This window comes from Rhamphochromis longiceps, linkage group LG1 (assembly GCF_057381845.1).
Source record: "Rhamphochromis longiceps isolate RC_006_pf linkage group LG1, R_longiceps_female_GT1.1, whole genome shotgun sequence".
NCBI lineage: Eukaryota > Metazoa > Chordata > Actinopteri > Cichliformes > Cichlidae > Rhamphochromis > Rhamphochromis longiceps.
The window spans coordinates 25,656,933-25,676,455 of record NC_140557.1 but is presented as its reverse complement, the minus strand read 5'-3'; the positions used below and the strand labels follow the sequence as shown (position 1 = coordinate 25,676,455).

Genomic DNA, 19,523 nt, shown 5'->3' with positions numbered 1-19,523 from the left:
TTTACATACACTCAAACATGATGGGCAACTCGTCCTCAGCAGGAGGATGTTTTCTCCCCTCCCATTTCCTGCTGATTTTTTTAAAAACATCTCTGAAATCACTGTGCTGGGTTTGTGTTAAGTGCAACTGGACATAAACAACTTTTATATAACACAAATGTATTATTATTATTATTATTATTATTATTATTATTATAAATTGGTATGTGTTGTTCAATATGAGCTGAAAGAACTTTTTTTAAAAAAAGTAAAACAAAGAGGCATGGGATCATTTCACAGTGGGGTCATCGGATAGTTTGTCCAGCAGAGGGCACTCTGACTCCTCTCCAGCACATTACCAATGACATCATTTTCCCTTTTTCAATAAAACTTCAATATTCATAGTTCTCAAGCATTTTGCCCATCACCATCTAGCTGTTTGAAAACTCTGAGGGGTAAATATACAAAGGTCACTGGATCAAGGCAACTGTAGTTAATTAAAACTAAACTAAAATCAAAAACTACAAATAGTTGTGAAAAAAACCCACCTTTTACAAGATTGTTAAAAACAACATGCTTTATTGACAACATTTATCAAGAAAACAATGTTCGGTATGCTTTTGCAGCAGAAACATTACTCTGTAAATACCTGTTTTCTTGCCAGCAAAAATAACACTGTCTTAAAGACCATGACCACGTGCGACTAGAAACAGCCGATCGCACATTCGACAACTAAAAATGCACTGAATGTAACAGAACACTAAATACTGGAAGTTGTTTTGTCACTCCTGAACCACAGGTGTTAGATAACAGCCACCCTGGCTGACGGTGGCGATGCTGACAGGACGGAAACTTTGTTATTAAAGCAAGATGTCTAACTTAATTACAACGGCAAACACTGTGACGCAATAATCAGTCTGGAAGTGAACCCACAATCCAGTCCCGATTTACCTTGAACTTAAAAAAAAAGAAAGAAAGAAAATGATACATTCACACACATACCACCACAGTTTATGAGTGACTGTGTTTACATAAATATGAGCATTTCCAACCAGGTTGTCAAGTTATTTCCCCCTGTAGGTAGCTGCAGATGCAAGAGAATTACTATCTTTATTTCAGCACATGGTTTAACTGAAGTGACAACACATGACAGAACCAGAACTGACAAATACAGGAAGCCGCACAGCTCACCCTGACTGAGGAGAGGGTGACGGGGACCTGAGCTCTGGTACCTTCTGCCTAGGGGTGCAACGATATTCGTATCGATATTGAACCGTTCGATACAGTGCTTTCGGTTCGGTACGCATATGTATCGAACAATACAAAATTTGTAATTTATTTTATCAACTTTCCTTCTGACGATGCTGTCTGTGTTGAGCGCTCAGTGAATCTGCGTTCGACTACTCCGCCTAGGGTTGACAGTGCAGCCTAGGCGGAGTAGTCGAACGCAGATTCACTGAGTGTTCAACACAGACAGCATCAGAAGGAAGAGCGCAGGGCAAGCTAGCGAGACAGAAGTTAAGCTCTCCTTACAACATGGACCTCCCCCACCCTCATTCAGATCTGGCGTTTGGAATTATTTTGGTTTTCATGTGACGTATGACCCTGAAGGTAAGCAAGTCATGGACTAAAGTAAAACAGTATGTTGGATGTGCCATGCAATGCTCAATTACATGGGTGGGAACTAGTGTGTTAGCGCAGTTATCTCGTTAATGTGTTGGCCGTCTAGCCCCATGCATGGGGCGATTGGCGGTAGCTCGTTAACGGAGATTTGCCGTGTTGTGGCGTTAACGTCATTTCAACGAGATTAACCTGAAAGCACTAGTGGGAACACAACGAATATGACTGCACATTTACGCCGACATCATCCTAGTGCAAAGACAAAAACAACAAGCATGCTACTAACTTTAGCCGAGTCATTTAGACAGCTGTTTAATATGCTGCTGAGAATATAGCCCAGAAGAAGCGGATAGTATAGCTTTTATTTTGGAAAGAGCCATTTCTCTGTAATAAACTCTCTTTTCCAAAGATGAGTGATTCCTCAATCAGATACAGGGCTTGCAATATCGCTAGCCCAACGTCCCGGGGCTAGCGATTTTTCCAGTCGGGCTACCAAAATCTATCTCTGCCCTGCCCGTCGGGCTATTGTAGGAAGGAAAAATATATGTCAATGCTTTTGCATTCTTTCGGAAATGTAGCTGGGTAATTATGTCATTGGCATCGGTGAGCCACTGTCAATATGTGACATATTGAAATCGCGTTTGAATTTGCGCTTGTTTTTTTGCTTTCACTTTGCAATCGCGGGAACTGTGTATAGAGAGCGACAGCACTGATCTGTGAGTGATGATAATTTGCGCACCAATTCCTCTGACATCGTCTTATTAATCGTTAGCTTACTATGCAAACATGACAAGTGAAATCTCCCGCAGCAAGCTTAAACATGTGAGAGGTTGATCGCGCAGAGAATCGCTGAGCTTATGTGAGTGCGCGTGTAAAAGCAGCAGGATATATATTTTAGTTCTGCTGAGCCAAATAAGACAGGTCAGGGTGAAGAAGTGACAGCCAAAGAAAAGCTTACCACAAAACGGAGAAGTTATGACAAATCAGACTATAAGGCAAAAAGAAAGTGCAGCTTTATGGTTTCATGGACAAAAGAATTTCTGTGGCTGCAATATGACGAGCTAAATAACCAGGGCTGCACATAAGTGGTCCGCAGGTGTGCATTCGCTGTCAAAATAAAAAACACGCACAAGGGTTAGGGTTAAATTTAAAAACTGTACTTTTGAGTTAAAATATATATTTATAATTTTAATAAATGACAAATTAAAAAGGCATGAACATTTTTTTGTATCGAAAAAATATCGAACCGTGACACCAAAGTATCGAACCGAACCGAACCGTGAATTTTGTGTATCGTTGCACCCCTACTTCTGCCATACTCTGGGATGTAGAGTGTTTTAGGTACACTTAAAGAGAAACAGTTAATCCTATTAATAATGATAATAATAATAATAATAAGCATTGCTGCACTGATCTCTTAAGTGTTAAAAGGCTCAAGTCTTCATTAAACTACAGAAAAGTGAGAAATGCTATAGCCCACTGCCACCACTAGATGGCAGCCTGAGCAGTGTTCATGTTGTCCTATGTAATAAATTCAACCAAATCTATAAAAAGCAATCTTCAGCCGTGTAAACAATCAGTTAAAATACTCCTTGCTGCGATGCACAACTTCATTATAAAAACGTTAGCACGTGAGAGAAACCTACTGCCACGAAACGCGAATAACTCCGATGCTCCACACAGTGCCGTCTGATTAAATAAAAACGTATAATCCTACAACAGAAAAAGTGTACTTCAGTGCAGTTTGTAGAGGTGACAAGTCATCCTCACCGGGATGACAGGAAAGAGTCAGGGCGCCCCTCAGCTTCTCTCTGTGTTCGTACTTTTAATCGCTGCTAAAGTCAAGACATAAAACCAACAAGTGTAATGCTGCAGCATCCCAAATGCTGCTTTTGCACCAACAACAAAAAAAAGTGCCACGACCTGTTTTTGCTCTTCTAAAGCTCCTTTAGAAGAGCTTCAGGCCTGAGCGAGCCACAGAAGTCACAACAAAAATCTACCGGCGTCAGTCTGAATACGAGCACATTAACTGACTGCTGCACTTCTCTCTGCAATCACCTGCGAGCTCCTCAGCTCACTTGAGAATGCCCCAAACAGCAGTAACATGTTTATCTCATCAACTTCATTTCCTTTTACGATGCTTTTTTTTTTTTGGTAATTCCTAATTCAGAACACAGACGTCCCTCTCTGAGCCTCTGCAGGAGGTAGAGCTATCAGGAGCAGCACAGAAAGCCTGCAGTTAGTGACAGAGACAGACGTTCAGTGGGGTTTGTGTGATGAAATGAAAGTGACACCACTGTAACAGATCGATAAAGCCTTTGTGATTCTGCTGGTGCTCAACAAACGTGCTTCTCTACCTAGATCTCTGAACACAAGATGTGGAGTTTAAGGTGAATTATTCCAGCTTTTTACATATCAACAAAACCAAAGATATGTGGGATGGTATTGTAAATAAGGCAATATGCACAGACACACACACAAACACACTCAAGCTCACTTCCTCTGTCTGCTCTCACTGTAACTTGGAGAGCAACACATTCGCAACATCCGTGAAAATAACCTTAATAGCACCACCCCCACTCACACACACACACATCATGGCACCACTCCACACTAGCTCACAAAACATGCAGAGTTTAACTTCCAACCGACTCTCTGGCTGTCACTGTACCGAGGCTGCTGGTTAGTGAGTCCACAGGTGTGGTTTTACACCTGTCGGTGAGAAGTTTGAGCATTTACATCCTCTTCACATTGCTGTTTGTGTCAGCAAACAACAACTAAAAAAAGAAAAAAAGTTCTCTTTCTGGCTGATTCCCGTCCTGCTTTCCATTTTAAAAGTTCGGGTCTCTCCCTTTCAGAGGCATCGTATGCAGTTGGAAGAACAATCCTAATGGAAAAAGCTGCAGTCAGGCTTAATTAGAAGTAGTCTCATTTTTGGCTCGTTTGTATCAAAAACCTCATTCAGGAAAAGAAAACAGGAAGAAATGCGAAACTCAATCCGCTGCATGAAGCCGGGACAAACATTATGTCACGTTGCGTTTGGTCCCCATCACAATCGGCCGAGCAAATTCCACAAAGTCGTCGATCAGGACGGGCCAGGCCCCTGAGGAGAGTGAGCAGAAGAGGAATACGTTAGAGGGAATATAAATAAACAAGATTTAAGTAGTGAAATCACGATTCAAGACATCACAGATAAGAAAGTTAGATAAAAGGGTGGCCTTAAAGGAAGTGACTCTGCTGTAGATGGTTTTTAAAGGCCTGCCAATTCTTTTGCCCGCTACTTGTCAACTTTCCTTCATTTTTTTTTTTAGATTCACAACACACGCTATTGAGATATACCCAGTTCTTGCTAAGAGCTGTTTAGCTGCTGAAAAAATACAATTTTATACCTGTCAAACTGACTTATTGTTGGCCTTTATCATAGATTTAGCTTAAGAAATGTGAACTACTAGAAAATCTGGCTCATTTAAAGCAAAAGAAAGCAATTATTGGTGGCTCAAAGCATTTGCACAGTACTTCAAGTCACTTGTGCGCTGGCGTAGGGGCAGACAAAGAGACAACACCCTGAATTATTCGTATTTAATGTTACAACTGATGAGCTTTTAATGTGTTCACCGATCATCTTCATCCAGACTCGTTAGCTCACCTTCCTCATCATAGTTTGACATGTCGTCTGCAATCATATTGCCAAAGTCCAGGAGGAGGTTCCATGTGTCCCTGGGAATCGATCGTTTGTGATGCTCCTGAATGCAGCACAGCAACAGGAAACGTTTGGAGTTTCATTGTGATCATAAAAAAAAACTAAAAAAAACCCACTTTTTTTTTTTAAATTACAAAGGCAACAAACAAACAGCCTCAATTAAAGGTGACATAACTCTAAACTGTCAAAAATCAATGTGGGGGATTGGATTATTTCTTTTATATAGGTCAACAAGATGGACAAAGCATGCTTGAAATGCCAGGGAAATCGATTCATGCATGTCAGATACCCAAATGTCCCACTGATCCAAAAATGAAAAGAACGGGGAGACAACAGAACATCCCACACTCACCAGCAGGAAGCGGTTCCACAGATCCAGGAACTTGAACCGACCTGTGAGAACTAGATTCCAGTAAGCCACGGCCATCTCCAGGTCTAGAAAGCAGAAAATCTGTTTAAGGGTGGATGCTTCATGTTTTTGATTAAAAACAGTGTTTTCCCTACACACTGTCATTCTTACCTAACCCCTTCTGGCCTGGGTTCTTGGCAAAACTGAAGGTAAACTGGTAGAAGTCTTTGAACTTTCCTGAGTCTTTCAGCTCCTGCTCTAGTCTGGGAAGAATGGCCTTAAGCTTTTCAGGGCTGTCGCACCTGTAGGACATGATGATGATGTAAAGTCTGAAATATGAAACCTTAAATACTCGTATGACTCGTCTTACAGAGTCAAACGGCACAGTACATACACTCATATGTCAGAAATGCAGTACAGTTAATCACAAAATAGATTTCAAAGCCAGTTACTGCTCACCCTAGCTCAGCCATGCCATCCAGGAACTCCTTCCTGCTGAACTCGCACTGCGTGGCTGCTCTGAACTTCCACGCCACCACCAGTATGCTCATGCTCGCCGGATCTAGAATCAGGTCATCGCAGAATTGCTGGATCCCGTCGATGCCTATCTTGTTCTCATCCTGGGGATCTACAACAAAAGCCGAAAATAATGAGCGCGACGGGATGAGCGGATCGCTCCGATTTCAATCCCTGACACCTGCCTTTGTATCTGTTGTAGAGCTGCTCCAGCTTCTTGCGGTCCACTGAGGTTTTCATGGATTCTTTGTAGTAGAGGTCTGGGTTCTGGAAGTAGTTGTCTGTGGCGACTTCTAGTTTCCAGTCATTCTGTGCCAGGCAGTACACAGCTGTCCTTTCGCCTGCCTGCGTGAAGGACATAAACTGCCGAACTTTGTCCTTCTGTGATGACTTCAGCTTGTGCTGGAAAGTAAGGAGGGATGCAGGTGAATGCAGGGGCCAAAATATAAATGAAATAGGAAAGAGTATCAAATGTGATAAGGTAAGATAGACACGGGTAGGGATGGGTATCGAAACCCGGTTCTTGTTGAGAACCGGTTCCCACTATTTCAATTCCTTGAAAGTGTTTGCCATTTTTGCAAACAATTCCCTTATCGATTCCAGTCGCCCCGAATGACGTCACCGCGTTGCTTACCTGGCAGGAAACACGGTGCCTAAGCGGCTCAAATGCTCAAAAGTTTGGTTATACTTTATGAGAACCGATGACAACAGGGCAACTTGCAATACTTGCAAAGTAGAGATTTCATTTAAGGGAGGAAACACTGTGAATTTGCAAAAGCATTTGCTCACAAAACACACGATGACCTTAAATGAATGTCGTGTTTTTAATTCCGCTCCGGACTCGTGAATCTCAACCCAGCAGCAGCGGTAACGTTTGCACGTCCTCTCCCGTTAATGCGGCAGGTAAATAATCAACTAACAGTGCATATTATGTTAGCGCGATCTGCCTTATTACAAAACCTGCCATTACTGTGCGTTTAGGTGACCATGATGAGAGAGACAGACAGAGTCTGGCTCAGATGCTGGCAGTTCTCGCTGCAGTCTACCGATAGCGTCTCCTTTCAGGCCAGGATAGACAAATGTCACCGAGCAGTGACTAAGTTTGTGGTCAAAGGCTTGAACCTATTTGCCACAGCAGATGCCCCCGATTTCACTTTGGTAAGTGAATGTGTTTAATTGTAGGCAGGGACATTACTGGATATTCTTGTGTAATTGCTACAGAATAATTTATGTTACACTTTGTTATTGCAACGGGATAATATTTATTTTATTATTTTACATTTACAATTTTTTTTTCCTGGGAACCCTGTGACACCCCATTGAAGAGCCGTAGGCTGGACCTCTTAAGATCTCACTGTTGGGTTTGTAAGGCCATGCTACTCCTAAATTTCTATCTTGTTCAAAGAGAAGATATAAAACAAAGTTCTAAGCTAATCGACCTTAGTGTTCTCCTTTTCTAAAAATAAGAATCGATAAGAGAATCGATAAAGAATCGAATCGTTAAACAGAATCGAAAATGGAATCGGAATCGTGAAAATCTTATCAATACCCATCCCTAGACACAGGCCCTTCTTTCAAGTAATTAAAATATTTCAAGCTGCATATAAATTCAAATAATGCTCATCAAACCAACATTACAAATTCTGGACCCCTCTAAGTCCTGGGGTAATGGAGGACAGGTCCCCCACTTCGCCAGCTTTGGTAATCCTGCCATGCATCATCAGACTGCACACCAACATTCAAACATACAGGGTAAGTGCTATTAGAGTACGCTAGAGTGCAAAGACTTCCCTTTAAGTTGAGGCTTTCACTAGAAACTCCACAGAAAACTTGCTGTGCGGTCTCTCACTACTTTAAGCTTTGCATGTAATTAAAAAGTAAAAGGCTGGAAACCAGGTGTGCCACAGCGCTGATGTTAGCACTTGCAAATGCACGGCCACGAGGTTCGGTTAGTCCACGAATATGCTGTTTGATCATGTGGCCCGTCTTTGCAGACCTGACCCACGCGATGATCAAACAGCAAACGCACTATGGCAGGCCACAGCTCGTCGACCTGGTCCTTCTAGGCACGGGGGAGGGATCCTTCACGGGGTATCCTCACCTGGGTCAGCATCGCAGACGAGCTACCCCATAAAGGCAAAGGTACGTGGCGCAAGTGCATGCATCCCGTCTCAAAAACATCAACAACTGACCTCCCGTCTCCCCTCACATTCCTCACACACATCTCTGACGATGCGACACTTGGCCGCGGACACCCCGACCCCGCACACTGCGGTGACCCCTGAGCGTCAGAGACAGCTGTTACTGTCTGAGGAGCTCATAAACGGGGATAAACAACTCTAACGGTTTCTCATTTTTAATCTCACCTACCATTTTTATCACCCGCTGTTTTGGCCAACTTGAGATCCAATTTCCCCCAGGCACGCATGCGCAAAAGAACTGGGCTACTGTACGGCAATTGGAGTCGTGGGTAATGTAGTTCAGCACCGCTGAAATTCAAGATACAATCCCCGCTTCGGTAAAATACTTGTTTTATTCTTAAATATTGTGCAACGTCTCTGACACCGCCTAAAAAGTCTCATTATTACTCCGCGTCTATTACTGCGATACTACACCGTGAGTATAACCCTTGTTGAGGGGGACGGGTCATAGAACTAGGCGTGGAGATAATTTAACGGTATTTTTTCTCGCTTCACCGAAATAATACGACTTTACACAACAGTGAAAATGTGTCATAACCGAAAAATAAAAGAAAAAACGGAGAAGCGCTACCATAACGTAAAAGCACTTGACGCAAGAGTCGAGTCGAAAACGCAAAACACCTGAGAACTACAACTCCCATATCAAATCTGATAAAGATGTTTCGGAAGTAATCTGAAGATGGATCTTTAATTTTTATCGACAGGAATATGTTCTGAAAGCAGAGGAGGGGTTGTTTAGTTTTAGTTGCGCCTGGTGTAAATGGGGAGGGGATCCGCTGTCGACACACACGACTGTCATTTCTTTGCTAATGTTAGCAAAGTTGAGATAGCGTTAACGGCTGTGTCACAAGTGTGTGTGTGGACTCAGCTGGCTGGAGCTGGTCTGACAGCTCCGGGCAATTTGGAAGCTAACTTAGCTTTACCTAACAGCTTATTCAACTTTAGCCACACTAGAACTAACTCAGCTGTTTTAGGGACTGGGCGTTTGTACCTACCTGGGAAAAAAAGTATTGTTACCCCTTCCTGTCTGCCTGCACCGACACTGCTACCGACGGCCCGGAGGTCGGAGTAAACATGAAGTTGGTGGCCAAGTAAAAACCGGTGAACGCCTGCACCGACGCTGTCTCCAGCTATGTGGCAGGAGAGGAGGGGTGGTGGTAGTGCGGCACAACAGCACGATTGTTTCCTTCTTCTTCTGCTGCTCCTTCAGTCGTGGAGTTGAGAGCCAGGACAGTACACACATTTCGCAGGTAGTGATTTCTTTACTCATCTGTTTCTGCTGATATACCCACTCATAGAAGTCGAGTAATCTGTGTTTGGGACAGTGAAGAAAATGGGTGATTTCACTGGCTGTCCGTGCTGTTTCCTCGGTATGTCATTCATACCTGGCGGTGTGTGTTATTAAGATAGCTAAATGTCCTCCCCGTTTTATTTTACATTGACACGTCTGTGCTCCATTTTTTATGTGTTTTTTATGCACATCCTGACAAGGTAAAACTTCAAGTTTTAGGTACGAGTCCAAAGTTTAGTGCAGATCACCTGTGGGAAGGAACATTTTCATTTTGAGTATTTCTTTTTACATCACTACAACAACAAAGACTTTGTCATACAAAGCAATGTATTATATTTTTAAAAATCTACTCTATCGAAACCAAATAAAACATTAACCTTTAATGTTACTGTGTCAGTAATAATAATAGAATGGAGGCTGTTTATAATGGCATTGGTGTTTTATTTTTAACATACATAACCTGTTATATAGTCATTTAACATTGTTAGTTTTTCATGGTGTATACGCGGTCTTTTTTCATAGATCAAGCGTTTGTAAAGTGAAAGGAAATGTAGGGGAAATGTTTAAACTGCACTTCTGGTTTTGTTTACATTAAATTCTCTGAGGGTGACATGGCTTTTTTCAAGTTTGTAATGCCTTAAATCTGAGAACCTGTGTGTGCGCGTATGTGTGCTTGTGCATTTCAGCAGCTCAAGACGGAACAGTGGTATTACTGATTTCTAGCTGCAGTGGCAGAGCGTCTGCAGCCTAGCCCAAAGGAAGAAGGACATAGGAGGAGTTTGGAAAGTAAACATCTCTCAGCTTGACTCATGCTCACAACAGTGCAGACTGCCTTGGCTGCGAGTTGAATGTATTCAGTGTTGGTGTGGATAAAGATTAAATGTAAAGCAACCTGGATGTTTTGTTTTTTTGGTTGTTTCTTTTTTAAATACAATCCTTTCCCTCACTATATACACTGCAGCGTATTTGATGAAGGCAGCAGAGGAAGCAGCTCTGGAATTTTTTACAGGTTAAGCATTCAGTCACATTAAGGTGAAGCTTAATAATAAGAACTGCTAGCAAGACGGAACTCATGTTCAGCTGCCACCACACCCTGCTTAAAGACTGAACAGGCTGTTGGTATAACAATAGTAAATATACAGGTTGCATAAGTACACACTGTATCTCACATAACAACACTCACTTTGCTTTCAGAGCTGCCTTAATTCTTCATGGCTTATATTAAAAAAAAAAGTGCTGGAAACATGGGAGAGGGATTTTGGTCCAAATTGACATGACAGCATCACACATGGCTCCATGATCTGAGTCATATGTTCCACCACATCCCAAAGGTGCTCTACGGATTGAGATCTGGTGACTGTGGAGGCCATCTGAGTGCAGTGAACTCATTGTCATGTTCAAGAAACCAGTTTGAGATTATTTGCGCTTTGTGAGATGGTGTGTTATCCTACAGGAAGGAGCCATTGGGAGATGGGTAGATGGTAGTTTGGTTTTAAGGGGATTACTTAAATCACATTTCTTTCCCATTTTGATGCTCAGCTTCAGTTCCAGAAGGTTGTCTCAACCATGTCAACAAATGCATTGAATTTTTGCCATATGACTGGCTGATATATAGATATATTTGCATTGACACTCAACCCATCTTAATCTGTCATACTATTTTGTTTTTTTTTTACTTTTTAAAAAAAACCTTTTCCATATCCAGGCCTCACACCCGTCTTCAGTCCCCCTCACACCCTGGTGAAGACGCGAGTAGGACTTTGGATGCAGGCTGTATGTTGGCTGCTGTGCCTCAGCCTGGCAGGGGCATCTGCCGTGGTCCACAAAGACCAGGTGGCCCAGCATGCCGTCAAGCTCTATCGAAGTAAAAGGGCTGCACACGGGCAGAGCTGGGTGGCTGGTAACTGCAAGCGGCTGGTGGGCCTCCTACGTCAGAAAAATGTGGTTTTCAAGAAGCTGGAGGCTGCTGCCGATGCTGTTGGGAAAGACCGGAGCCTTTCAGAGACTGAGAAACACTTCCAGGTACCAGACTGAGAAAAAGCAATCTGATGGAGCCAAGAGCTCCTTTCAAATTGTTATCCACTGAAGAGTTAGAGACATTTAACTTTTGCATAACCTGTAATTCTTCTTTAGGTCTCTAAACTGTTTGCCTCTCTGACTGTTGCACAGAATGACTGTGCATGCTTATAATTCATGTTTCCTATGATATGTGCATGTAGCGATAAGATGACTGGTTTGATTAAAACAACTAACAGGAGAAATAGCTAAGCACCACTTTTAGACTTTTATACCAGACCAAGCTGAAAACACATTTAAATTTAATGTGGTTTCTTCAAATCTTCAAAGTTTTTTTTTCTAGTTTACCTCTGAAACGATCTGAATGAAATGCCTTCTGGTTAACTCACTAAAACACAACACCAGACTGAGAGGCAGTTTCTTCCCCAGAGCTGTGACATCCATCTAAATTCAACATGTGACTTTCTGCACATATTTATTCTGCATATACGGATAGTGTGCATTCAGTTGTTTTATTGTGTTTAAGTGCCTCTTCTGATGCGTGCCGAGAGTCACATAAAATGCACCTTCATCCTATTGTAACCTGCTTCATCACAATCTGTTTTGTCCTGTTTGTCATGTCCAGTCTCCGATGAAGAATTGTAAACTGCACTGCACACGGTGGCTTCAGTGAAAGATGACCAGAGACATTTTACCGATTGACAAGTTTCTGTTTGTCTGCATTAAGGTTCACACTCTGGAGGTTTTGCAGAAGGAGCTGAATGAGAGCGAGCACCTCGTGTTCCAGGCGTTGCACAGCCTGCAGAGAGCGCTACAGGGAGACTACAAGGATGTGGTCAACATGAAGGAGAGCAGCAGACAAAGGCTGGAGGCCCTCAGGGAGGCAGCCATAAAGGTGAAGTCAGCTGTGTTTCATTATTTGTATCTCAGTTTTTCAAAAGACAGGGAAATATCAGAAGCCCAACAATCAGATGACCCACTATGAGTAAGCTCTTTGGTGACAGTGGAAAGAAAAAACTGTCTTTTAACAGGAAGAGACCTGTAGCAGAAATGGAAACTCCCAAAAAAGACTATCCAAAATGTAAATTTATTATCAAATAAGTCCTGTGTGAATATAGGAGACTGTTGATATGATCATCCTACAGACCTCAAAATTTAAGACTGAATCTTTAATACACATTTCCTACATTCATCTCTCCTAACATATGCATGGCCCCTCTTATCTCACTTCAGGAAGAACAGGAGTACGTGGAGCTGGTGGCGGCTGAGAAGCATCAGCAGGAAGCTGTTAAAAGCGCTTTGGCCCAGAACAAGACTCTGTCCATCCTGGATGAGATCCTGGAGGATGTCAGGAAGGCAGCCGACCGACTTGAGGAGGAGATCGAAGAGCACGCCTTTGACAACAACAAGCAGGTCTGCAGACAGTCACTGTCACATATTTTGGTTACTCAAAAACTGAAGATGATAGTGATTGTAGCTCCTTCCGTGCTGTGTGCTGTGTAGATGAAAGGAGTGAATGTAGAGGCCGTGCTGAGAGTGGAAGACGACGAAGAGAATGGAAGCAAGAGGAAGAACAAGTCCAGGCAAAAGGAAGTGGAGGATGACCTGGGACTGAGCATGCTCATTGACTCGCAGAACAACCAGTATGTTCTGACTAAACCGCGAGACTCAACAATGCCGAGAGCCGACCACCACTTTATCAAAGTCAGTCATTCCTCGCGTGTATAAGAAGCAGATACTCTGTATTAATTTGTTTTGAGTCGTTTTTAGTCAGTATTGACGGGTTTTTTTAAACATGTATGTGCAGGACTTGGTTTCAGTGGTGATGTTGTCTCTGCCCTGTGGCTGGATTTGCACTCTGGCGGGTCTTCCTCCCATGTTTGGATATATCATCTGCGGGGTCCTGCTTGGTCCTTCTGGGCTCAACAGCATCAAGGTGTGTGAGAGCGAGACTGTAATTAATTTTTTTTAAAGCAGTCTTTTTTTCTACTTTCTGTGCTTGTTGTTTATATCTGTGCTCGGCTTTGCTTGTTGCAGTCTATGGTTCAGGTGGAGACTCTCGGGGAGTTGGGTGTGTTTTTCACTCTCTTTGTGGTCGGACTGGAATTCTCACCTGAGCGCCTCAGAAAGGTAAATGAAGAAGATTTTGCTTTTGGAATAATGCAAAGGCAAAGGCAAGTCTGGCACTGATGCCAATGACATGGTCAAACTGTTCTGTGTGTTGTATTGCGGTGGTGCAGCATGACACGAATTAACCAACATCAGTATGAAAGCAACTTTTAAAACAATACTTTTATGTCCTTCAATGTTTGGTTTAGAGCAGGGGTCTCCAACTCCAGTCCTCGAGGGCCGCTGTCCTGAAACCTTTCCATGCGACCCTGCTGCAACACACCTGAATATGATTAGTAGGTCATTAGCAAGACTATAGAACCTGACTGCATGCTGAGGTGGCAACCCCTAACCCTACTCATGTCAGTTTAAGTAAATGTAAGTGTTAGGAATAATGTACTTTTATTGCACCATGTTCATTCACTCATGAGCTACTGGAACATGAATCAAATGGCTGAGTTGCCACCTCAGCATGCAGTCAGGTTCTATAGAGTCCTTCTAATGACCTACTAGTCGTATTCAGGTGTGTTGCAGCAGGGACGCATGGAAAAGTTTCAGGGCAGCGGCCCTTGAGGACTGGAGTTGGAGACCCCTGGTTTAGAGCCTGATTGGTATATTATTAGAGCTGAAAAGAAGGCGACTGGACTTTACGTTTTTTGAAGACCGCACAAGGGTTTAAATACCTGGGACTCTCAACCTTTTGGTTTTAGAAGTGAAGAAGCCTCTTGGATGAGAAGAGAAATGATTTTAAAAGAACACTTAAAGAAGTCTGGTCGCTTTCTTTCTAACCTCCTTAAACAGCAGTGACCTGGATGACCGAGAAACTACGCAAACATATATTGGATGTTAGCAGCTGATGTTTGCCAATGTAATGTGTAATTACTGTCCAGTTTGTGCTAATATAGAAGCTTTTTTTATGCTTGGGATAATTTAGAAAAAGTTTAAGTAGCAGCGGACATGCTGAAGAATATTGGCTGATACATCTAGATTTAATTCCACATCAGTATTAGAATGTTTCTGTAAAATCCACTATTGCTCACAGTCTAGTTGTTTTAATACCATTTGTTTTTAAAGCCTCTGTTACTTACTTTATGGACAGTCATCATCCAGTCATCAACCTGTCTATGTGTGCATAGGTATGGAAGATTTCAGTTCAGGGTTCCTGCTCTTTGAGTCTGCTGATGGTAGGAGCCGGTTTGCTGTGGGGACAAGTCCTGCATATTCGACCCACCCAGACTGTCTTCATCTCTACTTGTTTGTCCTTGTCCAGCACTCCACTGGTGTCCCGCTTCCTGGCAGGAGGAAGCAGAGGAGATAAGGAAGGTTTGTGTTTTATGTGTCAGGACATAATAAAGCAATCATCTGGTTATTACCAGGTCCTAAAATTAGGTAAATACAGTATCAGATGAACAATAACACATGATACATTACACAGTGTCCTTGTGTATTTTGTAAGAATGAAGCCAAAATGCAGAAGCTGTATGAGGTGATCCACCATGCTATGAGATGTGACTAGCTGGTTTTTCCTCTTCACTACTTCCATTTCAAAGATAAAAAACAGAGAAAATCTATATTTATCCCTCTGGCCACATTCCAGAAAGTTAAGCATACCTCAGATACCAGTTATAGCAGCATTCAGCAGATCCTCCCTTACCTCTGATAGTATATAGCTGAGTAGGATTTTGTGACCTGCATGCCTGTGTTGACTTCTGCTAGCACAGCAGCGGTAAATGATTTTTGCTCACAGTGAAGAAAAATCACATTTATTTTACATTTAAGAGCAGCTTGCCTATCCACAGGCCTTTTCCCATGCCATTACTCTAGGTAATTTACACATTTTAATGTAGGCAAATTTAATATCACACTACATCCGCTTATACAATATTGATTACTAGGAGTGTTTTCCTTAGCCAGTGATCATTAACGTGTTTGTGTGTGTGTGGCAGCTGAGCTGGACTACAGCAGCGTTCTCCTTGGGATGTTGGTGATGCAAGATGTTCAGCTCGGCCTCTTCATCGCTGTCATGCCGACTCTGATCCAGGCACAAAGTGGAGAGTTGGACGGGTGTGTTGGTCTTTCTGTTGTTATTGCATGTGTGCTCTGTGTAAACACGCACACAGCATTGTAAACTCTTCCCTCTGTGCACCGCAGCTTCCTGTATGGCAGCCTCCACGTGCTCTATCTCCTGGCCCAGGTCCTGGTGTCGCTGGCTGCTGTGCTTCTGCTCTGCTTGCTCTTCAGATCATTCCTGATTGGCCCCTTTTACAAGAAGCTTCACACTGAGAGCAAAGGCAACAGGGAGATCCTGGTGCTGGGGATGGCAGCTTTTGTCTTTTTCATGCTGACAGTATGCTGTCTGTTTTTAACCTTTTCTTTTAGATAAAGATCTCACTTTATTCACTTATTATGTATTTCATGTTCTTGTCTAACCCGTCGTGTGTCTGTGCTGGTTCTTTTCTTGCTGACTCATGCTGCAGGTAACTGAGGTGCTGGATGTTTCCATGGAGCTCGGTTGTTTCCTGGCTGGAGCTTTGCTGTCCTCACAGGGTCACATGGTCACAGCAGAGGTCATGGGATGCATCGAGCCGATCAGAGACTTCCTTGCCATCATCTTCTTTGCTTCTATCGGTTAGCCTGAACGCGATCATGTGACTGATCTGACCTTGGTGTTGCGTTAGTTTTGTGTTGTTTACCGTGACTTTACTGAATGGTAAGTGTGTGTCTGTGTGATGCTGCAGGTTTCCACGTGTTCCCGACATTTGTGCTGTATGAACTCACCATCCTGCTGGCGCTAACTCTCACACTCGTCATTATGAAGGTACAGACTACTCCTGTGTTTTGTCTTTGTTTTTTGCTTTTCTTTGTCTAGCTCCAGTTTCTGTTTCATTTGACTCCTTATTTCCTTCCAGTTTATGATGGCTGTACTCGTGCTGTCAGCAATCTTGCCTCCAGGGTCTCGGCACATACAGTGGATCGTCTCTGCTGGCCTCGCTCAGGTCAGCGAATTCTCCTTCGTCCTGGGCAGTCGTGCGCGTCGAGCTGGCATCATCTCCAGAGAGGTCAGTGATTACCTCTTATGTTAGTGTTGGCATCTGTTTTACTATTCAGACAGAGGAGAATATAGTAGGTGCTCAATTTGACTTTTGTTTGCTTCGTCTTCTGCCTTAAATAATCATTTATTAATGATTGTTTAAAGCAGAATTAGACGAGACCTATAATACCCTGTTCCAGGTCAATACTTTTATGTTATTCTGAGCTGTAGCTGACTCGCCCCTCCCTTTCAGCCAGTTTTCTTCTGATTGGCTGCCCCTCCCAAAAACAGGTTTGAACAGTAGCTGGGCAGATCTTCATGTGTAGTGTCAATCATCCATTGTCTATTTACAAAGAAGAACCAACTGCATTGGTTAGTTTTTAGCCAAAAGACCTATTATCGCTGATCTAAGCTAATCCTATAATGACGCAGTAATCTTTGCATCGTAAAGAATCGTGACTAGGACGACCGTCTATGTCACTGATATCTTGGCATTTAAGAACATCCATCTCTCTCCCTGGGGTATCATTGTGGAATAAATCAAAGAGTGTTAAATTAGCTTTATTCAAAGTCTGTGTTAATGACATTTCGCCATCTGATTATTGGATCTTTATTTGGTTTGCCTCTCTGGCTCTGTGCAGGTGTACCTGCTGGTCCTCAGCGTCACCACTCTCAGTCTGCTGCTGGCTCCGCTGCTCTGGAAGGTTACCACACACAGATGGGTTCCCCGCACCGAACGCAGACCAGTCACATGACCACACTGACTTCAGCACCAAAGGGTTCTCGTTTGAGTTTTGCAGAAATAACAGTGGCATAACAAGAAGTTTTATTTATGCAGGACCAAATCTCCCTCTTTTTCTTCTTCTTCTTCTTCTTCTTCTTGTACTGACTCAATCTGCTGCTTTAGAGGAGAGTGACTTGAGGTCCTTAATCAAAGCCTGCTTCTGACTGTTAAAAAAGCCTTCATTACAGTTTCTCCATCCTAGGTATGGTCCAAATTGGTGTAACATGTAGTGTATGTGCTAGATAAACTATACTGTATTTTAATATCACATGCTGAAATAGTTTTACATGTAATCTGGAAACATCTGTAAGGCTCGGTGGTGTCTGCTACTTACAAAAAACCTTTGATAGAAAGCACATGTTTTGAGGAGAAGCACAACAGATAAGAGATCCTTTACGCTGTGACGCTTTTGATGTCAGAAATGCCTTTCTTCTTATTTTCAGACACTTGTTTCATCAGTCATTCCGTCACTTATGCAATTTGAACCTTAGATTTGCCTCCTCCATGTAGAAATCACATGACAGTTCAACACATCTCCATATATTGTTTTGTGATCTTATGAATAGGTGAAATATTTGGGAAGTATTTTTTTTGTATTATGTAAAACGACCTCCGTCGTTCTTCTAGATGACTATATTACTGTTCACTTTGTCTTCTTCGGCTCTTGGTTATCGTAGATGACAGATTGTGCTTCTGACTGACGTAAAAACCTTCTGTGTGCTGTATTTAATCAGAAGTGGGTTATTCTGATCATCGTGCTACTGTGAATTTTGCTATAATAGCACTCTCTGAAGACTGTAGTTTGTTACTCTTTTTTTTCTTGGCAAATGTCAGAACACCGTGGTAGGTCACACTACTAACAAACTCAGAAGGTAGATAATGAAATACATGATTTTAGGAGCAGAAATGCATCAGACACTAATGACAACTCTTCGCTGACGTTACGTTTGAATACAAAATGCACTAGTTAACCCTGAATGTCAAACTTATGTGCCTGCTCAACACTTCTCTGCACTAAAAACAAGACTTTGAGGAGTGTATTCCTGCTCATCTTGTGCTGTTAGTGTCTTATATTCCATAAAGTGCAATGTAAATGTGTCCAACAGCCAGGTTACTGAATATTTTAATATGATTCTCAGATACTGTTTCTTTCTTTTCTGTTTACATACATGTGTGTTGGTGGTCATGGCAGACACTACAAGTCATAAAGAAGTGCTGTTTTCATTCATGATTGTGTATTTCTAAACTGCTAAATTCATTTTATTTATTAAAAAGAAGATGACAACGAAGAATTTATTTGGTCTCGTGTTTGCTTTCCTCCTTTGATCCAGTAATTGCACTGGGAAACTTGGCAATTAATTAACTGTAGTTGTGTTGTAGAGACGCAAAAAGTTGCTTAAGAGGTTCATTTCTGAAAAAATCTACAATAATCAGGAACTTTGTTAGCTACGCCTGTTCAGTTGCAAATCTCTAATCAGCCAATCGCATGGTTAAGACCACCTGCTGAAGTTCAAACCAATCATCAGATCAGGATGCCGGGATTTTCCCACACAGCCGTCTCTAGTGTTTACAGAGAATGATCTGAAAAAACAAAACCAGATGGTGTAATGGTGTGGAGGACATACGACATACAAGTGTATTACATACACTCGTATGTCTTCACACGCATATACACTTGAGCGACATCCCCTTCTAGATTGGTAGGGTTTAATATGATGTTGGTCAACCATTTACATCTCTAACAGCTTCATCTCTCCTGGGAAGGCTTTCCACAGGATTGAGGAACGTGTGGGAATTTTTGTCCATTCATCCATTTGTGAGGTCAGACACTGATGTTGGATGAGAAGGCCTGGCTCAGGTGTGGGGTTGAGCTCAGGACTCTGTGCAGGCCAGTCAAGTTCTTCCACACCGAACCTGCTGTGGTTCT

The 19,523-nt window shown here is 42.5% G+C and overlaps 2 protein-coding genes across 9 annotated transcripts; one reads left to right on the top strand and one right to left on the bottom strand.

Annotated features, from left to right (window-relative positions):
- Positions 1–538: 538 nt before the first annotated feature.
- Positions 539–9,494, bottom strand: dcun1d2b (DCN1, defective in cullin neddylation 1, domain containing 2b). 3 transcript variants are annotated; one of them, XM_085403475.1, is made up of 7 exons: positions 9,361–9,494; positions 6,350–6,566; positions 6,108–6,276; positions 5,820–5,950; positions 5,652–5,734; positions 5,246–5,342; positions 539–4,702 (listed from the first exon to the last, which is right to left on the bottom strand). In XM_085403475.1, exons 2-7 carry the CDS (start codon positions 6,522–6,524, stop codon positions 4,623–4,625), a joined length of 735 nt encoding a protein of 244 aa, XP_085259601.1. In that variant the 5' UTR covers positions 6,525–6,566; positions 9,361–9,494; the 3' UTR covers positions 539–4,622. The 3 variants fall into 3 exon arrangements, with proteins under 3 accessions (XP_085259601.1, XP_085259592.1, XP_085259582.1); XM_085403466.1 differs by lacking the exon at positions 9,361–9,494 and adding an exon at positions 8,535–8,675; XM_085403456.1 differs by lacking the exon at positions 9,361–9,494 and adding an exon at positions 8,266–8,485.
- On the top strand, positions 6,583–18,881 carry slc9d1 (solute carrier family 9 member D1). 6 transcript variants are annotated; one of them, XM_085403436.1, is made up of 15 exons: positions 9,476–9,615; positions 10,346–10,442; positions 11,362–11,678; positions 12,400–12,567; positions 12,906–13,085; positions 13,176–13,376; positions 13,480–13,608; positions 13,710–13,802; positions 14,918–15,104; positions 15,728–15,845; positions 15,933–16,128; positions 16,259–16,409; positions 16,520–16,599; positions 16,691–16,840; positions 17,454–18,881. In XM_085403436.1, the coding sequence occupies exons 3-15, from the start codon at positions 11,421–11,423 to the stop codon at positions 17,565–17,567; spliced, it is 2,025 nt and encodes a 674-aa protein (XP_085259562.1). In that variant the 5' UTR covers positions 9,476–9,615; positions 10,346–10,442; positions 11,362–11,420; the 3' UTR covers positions 17,568–18,881. The 6 variants fall into 6 exon arrangements, with proteins under 6 accessions (XP_085259570.1, XP_085259562.1, XP_085259537.1 ...); XM_085403411.1 differs by having other exon boundaries at positions 10,346–10,538; XM_085403420.1 differs by having other exon boundaries at positions 9,477–9,615; positions 10,343–10,442.
- The last annotated feature ends 642 nt before the right edge of the window (positions 18,882–19,523 follow it).

Coding starts and splice junctions, on each gene's coding strand:
- dcun1d2b (XM_085403456.1), bottom strand. CDS start 8,388: ATGTGTGTGAGGAATGTGAGGGGAGACGGGAGGTCAGTTGTTGATGTT. Junction 6,277..6,349: donor GCTCTACAACAGATACAAAG/GCAGGTGTCAGG, acceptor CTTTTGTTGTAG/ATCCCCAGGATGAGAACAAG. Junction 5,343..5,651: donor TGTGGAACCGCTTCCTGCTG/GTGAGTGTGGGA, acceptor TGCTGCATTCAG/GAGCATCACAAACGATCGAT.
- slc9d1 (XM_085403411.1), top strand. CDS start 10,505: ATGTATTCAGTGTTGGTGTGGATAAAGATTAAAT. Junction 16,129..16,258: donor TTGTCTTTTTCATGCTGACA/GTATGCTGTCTG, acceptor CTCATGCTGCAG/GTAACTGAGGTGCTGGATGT. Junction 16,410..16,519: donor CATCTTCTTTGCTTCTATCG/GTTAGCCTGAAC, acceptor GTGATGCTGCAG/GTTTCCACGTGTTCCCGACA.